Here is a 9,074-nt window from a genome sequence, read left to right on the forward strand (position 1 = left end):
TCATTCCGATTAGAATGGATTATCCGTTGGAGAGATTAGCTGAGTTATATATTGAGAAGATTGTAAGTTTGCATGGTATTCCGTCGAGTATTGTTTCGGACAGAGATCCTAGATTTACATCGAAATTTTGGGAAGGTTTGCAGAGGGCTTTGGGAACTAAGCTGAGATTGAGTTCTGCATATCATCCGCAGACTGATGGTCAGACTGAGAGGACGATTCAGTCACTGGAGGACCTTTTGAGGGCTTGTGTTTTGGAAAAGGGAGGTGCTTGGGATTGTTATTTACCTTTGATTGAGTTTACCTACAACAATAGTTTTCATTCGAGTATTGGTATGGCACCGTTTGAAGCTTTGTATGGTAGGAGATGTCGGACACCTTTGTGTTGGTATGAGTCCGGTGAGAGTGCTGTGGTTGGACCGGAGATTGTTCAACAAACTACCGAAAAGATTAAGATGATTCAGGAGAAGATGAGGATTGCTCAGAGTCGTCAGAAAAGTTATCATGACAAGAGAAGGAAGTCACTTGAGTTTCAAGAGGGAGACCATGTGTTTCTTCGTGTTACTCCGATAACGGGTGTTGGTCGAGCTTTGAAGTCGAAGAAGTTGACACCTCGATTTATTGGTCCTTATCAGATTTTGGAGAGGATAGGAGAGGTAGCCTATCGTATCGCTTTACCGCCGTCGCTTGCGAATTTGCATGATGTTTTTCATGTGTCTCAGTTGAGGAGGTACATTCATGATCCGTCGCATGTAGTCCAAGTAGATGATGTACAGGTGAGAGATAACCTGACTGTTGAAACATCACCTATGAGGATCGAGGATCGAGAGTTGAAGCAGTTACGGGGTAAAGAGATTGCCTTGGTGAAGGTAGCTTGGGGAGGACCAGCAGGTGGCAGTGTGACTTGGGAACTGGAGAGTAAGATGAAGGAGTCCTATCCGGAGTTGTTCGCTTGAGGTATGTTTTCGAGGACGAAAACTCTTTCAGTGGGGGAGAGTTGTAACACCCCAATTAAACTAAGCTAATTATTTGATTTAAATTAATATTTTATTTATTAATTTAATTGAATAATTGGATATTTGGATTATTTTTATTTTATTATTATTTTGGAATAATAATTATTAGGATAATTATTTATTGGAATATATATAAGTTGGAATTTAGAAAAATCCCATTTTTGGTAAAAAGGTGAATTTCACGTGAAAAGGGGAAAGAGGCAGAAAGGGCAAAAAGCCAGAGAACGAAGGTTGAAGGAAGGAGAAGCTTAGAGCTCGGAAGCTGCCGGATTAACTCAGGTAAGGGGGGTTTATCATCGGTTAAAGGGTATTATATGATAATATGTACTGGGTAGTAATAATCATTGTTTTACCTCTGATTGGATTGATGTATGCTGAAAATCTGTGAAATGTTGGGATGAACGAAATTGAATGATAATCGATGAAATTCGTAGGAATTAGATGTAGTAAGGTTAACGATTTGAGAAGTTGAATGTATCTGAGTTGTAATTGATAAAACGAACGAAAGTGTATGAAAAATTGGATTGTGGAAGTGTAGATCTGAGAATTCGTAGCAGAGAAACCATGACAGACCTGGAATTGTGGTCTCTGGTCATACGCGTATGGCACTAGGCAATACGCGTATGAGATGGGCTGGTACGCGTATGGCACTAGGCAATACGCGTATGGAATGGCTTGGAAGTGGGAGTTTTGGCGCTGGTACGCGCCATACGCGTGTGATACGCATATCCCTGGATGTGGTACGCGTATGGTGTATGTCATACGCGTATGAGTGAAAGAGATGAGGGTTTGAACGTGTTCTGGTCTCTGGTGGTACGCGTATGGGAATGTGATACGCGTAGCATACGCGTATGGGCATGGGCGTTACGCGTATGGACTTTGGTCAGGTGTGGGCAATACGCGTATGGCATGGGCAATACGCGTATGGGCAGAATGGAGATTTTCTGTGTTGTTGTTGTGCAGTTTTTGACTGTTTAGACTGAGTGGTGTGACTTAGCTGATGTATGATGTAGCCGGGATCATTTCCCGTTGTTTTGAGTAGTATAGGTATTAGTAGAGGGTGCTAATACTGTGTTTTGATTTTGTGGCATGACATGATATGCTGTTGTGATAAAATGTGTTAATGATGTGTGATGCTATGCATGATGCTGTGAATGTATCAGTTATGTAGGCATTGTGAATAGACTGTTTTGTTGCTTAGAGTGTGGGCATGTGTCTATTCTTGAATTGTTGTTGATGTTGCATTTGCTAGGTGATTAGCTTGCACATTGTGGCCCATTTGGGGTGGTAGCTAATTCCCATGGTGAGGAATTAGTGAGTTAGTCATTATTGGACTGTTGTTGATTGTTTGCATGCTAGGTGATTAGCGTGCATTTCATGGCCCATTTGGGGTGGTAGCTAATTCCCATGGTGAGGAATTAGTGAGTGAGTCACTATGTCTCAAATGAGTGGGACTAGTGAGCTTGGTAGCCGTGCCTGGATTTGGACGGTGAGGTTGAACTATATGTTCACAAATAGTCGGTACCGCATGCATAGAGTCTCATTGCATAATGAATGTGTGGCATATGATATGATTGGATGTATTCCAGTATCATATGCGTGTTGTGTGTTGTGTTGTTAATGATTGAATATGATGGAGAATTGTACTGTTGAGTATGATGTTTGAATGGATATTACTGTTGCTGAATGCGTAGTCTAATTAGGGTGAATTAATGTGTTAATTACTTGGCATTACATGTTGTTCTATAATGCTTATTATATTGATTGAGGAACTCACCCTTACGCCTATTTTTCAGGTAACGAGAAGTGAGTTGATTAGAAGCTAATGCTTGGAGTCTAGAGTAGTTTCTTATGGGTCATGCTCTGATAGATGTAACATCGGGAGGGGATGTTTTAACTAAGTTGATATTGGTTGTTGAATGATTTACATGTATCGTGTTACATGTTTTACATTGATGTTGAATTTATTCCGCTGCGAATTATGCAAAGAATCTTATTTTAATTAAATGAATGAGCATGACAGGATAATCTGATGAATGTGGTGAAATGTTTGTGTGACACCCTTCGGGGCATAATTACTCTGATGAAAATATTGTTATTTTAAGTATAATAATTTGGGGTATTTAGAAGGGTGTTACAGCCAGCCCGATCACAATCATACTTATTGTCCCATTGTTGGAACAAACACAACAAGATAATTTTAATTATACCTCTTTTGCTTTATATTAAAAACAATATTTGTTTCATATGATAACTTTGTGAGGAAATACCATCACAAACAAATACAACACATTCAACACACAAGCAACACATAAACAATAACACAATAGACTACAACAAATAAAATACCATTACTATAACTAAGCGATTACAACCATCAAAACAATTTTGAACATATTATACATCATCATGTGAACGTCTCTGTTAGTCTTAATATCCACACATACACGCACTTCTCCATTTTGGTTGAACGTGGACTCAAGCCATTAAATTCTTTTAATCCTTTCACCATCTGCAATTTCTCCATCTAACCAACGGTTCAACGTCCGATGAAGACGTTCAAACGATTATATATTCCAAAGTCGAATCTTTATCGGAGGCTGCACTACTGAAAAGATTAAATCGACATTTCTCTTGTGAATGTATTCAGACATGGTTAAAGAACAAAAAATTGAAGGAGATTGAAGTAGAATGAAAGAAAATGGGGTTGGAGGGTAAGAAGTTGTCTGAAAAAATATGGGAGATGCACATGTTATTTATAGATGAAACCATGAATGCATGCGCCAATGCCCCGGGCGCCACACACATGGCACAAACAAACACGTGCACGCGTCAAAGGTATGGACGCGCACACTAAACCACACATGCATGCGCCAACTACCATGTCGCCTAAGTGCAATGCCATTGAGAGCATGTGCCAGCTCCAATGACGCCTACTTTGAATGGTTATTGGATGTGTCAGTTCAACTGACACATCAGTTAAAAAAGTGATTCTTTTGATAATTATTTTAAAAAATTGATTATTTTAATATTTAAATTAAAAAATATGATTATTTAAAAAAAATCAAAATAACACATATTTCAATTAATATTTATTTATTTTCAATTAAAATAACATAAATAAAGAGTTCTAGGTTCATTTTCATTCTATAAATAGAGTTGTAAGCCTTGGTTTTTTTTTATCACAGCCACTCATTTCTGCTTCCTTTTTTGTTATCCGCTCTAACTGCAGCCATGGCTGATGAAGTGATTCTTCTAGATTACTGGCCAAGTCCGTTCGGGATGAGGCTCAGAATAGCCCTTGCCGAAAAGGGTATTAACTATGAGTACAAAGATGAAGACTTGAGGAACAAAAGCCCTTTGCTGTTACAGATGAACCCTATTCACAAGAAAATCCCTGTTCTCATTCATAATGGCAAACCCGTTTGTGAATCTCTCATTGCAGTTCAGTATATTGATGAAGTTTGGAATGATAAATCTCCTTTGTTGCCTTCTGATCCTTATCAGAGATCACAAGCTAGATTCTGGGCTGATTTTGGTGACAAGAAGGTATATAAGTTAAATTTACCCCCTTTTCTATGATTCTTGTATGTCTTCTTTGTTGCTTATAACTTCTTCATCATTGTGCTTTTTTAGACCCTTTTCCCCCTATTTGATGAAAGTTTTATTCTTTTCCATTTCTAGTATAAAGGGTGTGTCACAGTGTCTGGTTGGAACATAGCCACTTCTGGAAAATCTTAGAATAACTATTTATGACATTATTATTCTGTTTTTATAAATCTGTTTTCCTAACTCATTGTGGACAAGTTATAAAAACAGTTTATTTATATTTTACACTTTCATTGTGAAATAGATCTATGAAATTGGAAGGAACCTTTGGACTAAAAAAGGAGAAGAGCTAGAAGCTGCAAAGAAGGAATTCATAGAAGCCCTCAAAGTGTTGGAGCAAGAGTTGGGAGACAAGAGTTATTTTGGAGGAGACAAACTTGGTTTTGTGGATGTTGCACTTATTCCATTCTACACTTGGTTTAAAGGCTATGAGACTTTTGGTAACCTCAATATAGAGAAGGAGTGTCCCAAGTTCATTGGTTGGGCTAAGAGATGTATCAAGATTGAGAGTGTTTCTAAGTCTATTCCTGATCAGGATAAGGTCTATCAGTTCATTGTGGAGATCAGGGAGAAGATAGGCATTGAGTAATTGGGTATTACGTTTTAATAAACGGTGAGTTTGGCAAAATCATGAAGCTGTCTTGATTTTGTTGAAGTTTCAGATGTAGCTTCTACCAAAATTGCAGTGGCTTATTGTGACTGTGTCATTCTTACCACGAATCAGAACATGCACGGAATGATTTCAGTTGTTTAAACCTTTCTGTTAGAATAGTTATGTAATAAAAAGGCACTTTGAGGTGCCTTACTTTGTGGTTTTAGTAGGTAAGATCTGGAAAAACTTGTGAGTTGTGATTGATCTTTGATCTGTTTGTTTTTTGAATTGAATGTTTATGCATTGTTATGCATGGTGTAATGTGAAATCATTTACTTTTTAGTAACTGTTGTTGTGAGTGTTAGTCTCAAAGGAAACAGTATGCATAGTAGTATGCATAGTAGAATCATACATTTTCCTATATAATTGACAACACCAACCATACACCTTAGCCACTCACTTCTCTGCATCCAACTTCAATTTTCTTTTGTTCAAGTCTTGTATCTCAGCAATGGCAGATGAGGTGATTTTGTTAAATTTCTGGCCAAGTCATTAAATTCTTAAATAAGATATTAGACTTCTGATGTTAATTGAAGATGAGAAAAAAAAAGTTGAATTATTTTTGAGTTAAAAATGTTTTTTCTAGAAGTTTAAGATAAATATCAACTCAAATAAATATGACTAATGTGAAAACATACACAAACAAAAAGAGATGAACACATTCATCTTGAATCTAAACGATCATTAGATAAACCTAATCCTTCACGCTTTTTCTAGAAGATAGATAACTTAGAATATTTGCAATAGCTTTATACACATGGAAAAAATGTTAGAACTTAGAAAAAAGATTGTTCTTGTACATCTTATAATCATCAAAAACATGAGAGGAGTAAGGAATGATAAAATAAATGAAAACATTTATATGCAAAATAGCATGATAATTTATTGATCGTGCAACATCAAACAACCACAACAACATCCATTTCTTCTCAGTTCTAAATGTTGTTATAATGTGGACACACTCATGAATTGTCTAGCAAACCATAATAGAGTAACTAAAACACTACCAAACACAAGACCTTATTACAAGAATATCATACTTAACATGCAAACATTATTAATTTGATTCACCAAAATCTCTAATCATCATAGCCAAGTGCTTTCTTCCCAGCCACAACATACTCATATATCTTGTTCTCATCAGGAAGTGATTTTGAAACACTTTCTTTCTCAACGCATCTCTTTCCCCAAGCCACAAGTTTAGGAGTCTCCACTTCAAATTTGAAGTTACCATATGTCTCAAAAGTATAAAACCAACTATAAAAAGGGACCAAACCAATATCAAGATACCCAAAAGTGTCACCACCATAAAATGTCTTGTCACCTAATGTCTCCTCTAGTGTCTTAAAGATAGAGATCAACTCCTTCTTTGCTTCTTCATATTCTTCCCCTTTTGAAAGCCACACTTTCATCCAAGTATCAAAAACCTATATTCATTCAAGATAAATAATAATAATGAGTATATTTTTTATTGAAAACATATATAGAGAATTTTAACAAAGAAAAAATGTTACCTTTTTGTCAATGTAATCAACCCAGAATCTAGCTTGAGCTCTCTCATAAGGGTCTTTGGGCAAGAATGGAGTTTCATGATTCCAAACCTCATCAATGTACTGGACAATAATTCCAGATTCAGAAATGAATTTACCATTATGGATAAGAACTGGAATCTTCTTATGAATAGGGTTGGATTGAAGAAGCAAATCACTCTTATTATTGAAATCTTCTTCTTTGGATTCATACTTAATACCTTTTTCAGCTAATGCAATTCTAACTCTCATCCCATACATGCTAGCCCATTTATCCAACAGAACCACCTCATCGTTTGCCATTATTCTACAACACAAATATTCCTTAATTAACTACCTAGAGAGTAGAGGTGGTTATTTATAATGTTTGTGCTTTATTTTTTTCATCAACTGTATTAAATAAATACATCAATTGCATTTGACCAAATTTATTTGTCCCAATGCAAAATAACAAGTACCAACCCTTAGTCAAAGATAGAATAGAAGCAACAAATTACAATATTGTGACAACATTTAAAGGATGTAGAAAGTTATTAAATGTTCTCTTTGAACGTCGATTCACAAAACCGAGTCCATTTTTTTTGGTTATGATTCACTACACTTTGGTTTGTACAGAAATACATTTAAATTTAAAAAAATTAATAATAAATGTCTAACTAACAATAAATAAAATTAATCACTACTAAATTCTTAATTAATATCCTAACGTCTAAAAATGATAAGGTTCAACACGTTGAGCAATGAGTGGAACATATAAAATTCTTATTATGCAAGATTATATATATATATATATATATATATATATATATATATATATATATATATATATATATATATATATATATATATATATATATATATATATATATATATATATATATATATATATATATATATATATATATATATATATATATATAATCTTGAGCGGGGTAAGACAATCCTTATTCCGAGGTCTCCAAATTAAAGAATTTCATTTTGTTTTAAAAATGGATAATTAATCTGAATTAGTTATTTGACAGACGATAAAAGATTGGATTTTAAACAAATATGGCGGTAAAGGTAGTTGGTTCAATCCTTATTATTATAATACATTTTTTTAATTATCTAATTTTTTATTATTATGATAAATATAAATAATTTAAACTATTTAAAGATAAATAAAAAATATAAAAATAAAATGAAATTAAAAACTTAATGTTTTTTTATTTGTAATTGTTAATTTTTTTAAAAGTCTTAGTTTTATTTATGCTTAATGATTTTTGGAGATATTTGTGTAAAATATATTGTTAATATTGATATTAATACAAAAAAAATTCTCTTTTATCTAATGTGATAGTTTTCTCTCCAGACATTTTATATATATATATATATATATATATATATATATATATATATATATATATATATATATATATATATATATATATATATATATATATATATATATATATATATATATATATATATATATATATATATATATATATATATATATATATTATCACTATACATTTTTTTTTTGGAACCGCCATGTTTTTTTAATATATAGCCTATTCTCTCTGTTTGTGAAAAATTAAGGGAATAAATTTACAAGGGACGTCATTTCGATTTTTCTGTTTTTCTTTAATTTATTTTTCAATTGATTTAGAAATCAAGCGTTATATTTTCTCTATTTTCTCCTTTTTTTTGAATTAAAAAATTAATATTTATTGGATGAAAAAGAAATATTCATGATTCAAGAAAATTAAATTATTTTTTTACCATAAACAATATTAATTTTATTAAATTATTTATCTAAATGTCCTGTTGTTTCAAATGCTCTTATTTTTGTATTAATTTTTATTTTATTTTAAAATTTATCTTTTCCCTCAATTACTTTGCCCAATCGAGAGATAATATCATTTGCATGAAATTTTCAAAATATGACGCTTTTCTAAATATATTTTTAAATTAATCTATTCCCTTGGTGATCCCTTATACCTGGCGTGAAAGTTATTTTGCATGAATTTTGGCATGAATATTTCACAGAACTAGATTCTAACTTTTCATTTATCTATCAACACTCCTCGTTTCATCGTTATTCTCTTAAAAAACCTAGACGATTTTCATCTTCATCAAAACACCATAAACTCAGTTTCCATCATCTCTTCCAACACAACTCTTCCAACATCAACTCGAACATTGACTCTTCCAACCTAAATCGAATGAAGCTTCGCCAACACGTTTTCGGTACATAACTCACTTTACTTGTGTTAGTTTGAGAAAATG

At 33.3% G+C, this 9,074-nt stretch overlaps 2 protein-coding genes across 2 annotated transcripts; one reads left to right on the forward strand and one right to left on the reverse strand.

Moving 5' to 3' along the window:
- The first annotated feature begins 4,167 nt into the window (after window positions 1-4,167).
- On the forward strand, window positions 4,168-5,560 carry LOC127121373 (probable glutathione S-transferase). Its single transcript, XM_051051899.1, has 2 exons — window positions 4,168-4,562; window positions 4,867-5,560. Exons 1-2 carry the CDS (start codon window positions 4,248-4,250, stop codon window positions 5,209-5,211), a joined length of 660 nt encoding a protein of 219 aa, XP_050907856.1. The 5' UTR covers window positions 4,168-4,247; the 3' UTR covers window positions 5,212-5,560.
- A 616-nt stretch (window positions 5,561-6,176) lies between these two features.
- Window positions 6,177-7,123, reverse strand: LOC127121281 (glutathione S-transferase 3). The gene is made up of 2 exons (XM_051051844.1): window positions 6,789-7,123; window positions 6,177-6,701 (listed from the first exon to the last, which is right to left on the reverse strand). The coding sequence occupies exons 1-2, from the start codon at window positions 7,104-7,106 to the stop codon at window positions 6,354-6,356; spliced, it is 666 nt and encodes a 221-aa protein (XP_050907801.1). The 5' UTR covers window positions 7,107-7,123; the 3' UTR covers window positions 6,177-6,353.
- Window positions 7,124-9,074: the final 1,951 nt, after the last annotated feature.

Source organism: Lathyrus oleraceus, chromosome 1 (genome assembly GCF_024323335.1).
Source record: "Lathyrus oleraceus cultivar Zhongwan6 chromosome 1, CAAS_Psat_ZW6_1.0, whole genome shotgun sequence".
NCBI lineage: Eukaryota > Viridiplantae > Streptophyta > Magnoliopsida > Fabales > Fabaceae > Lathyrus > Lathyrus oleraceus.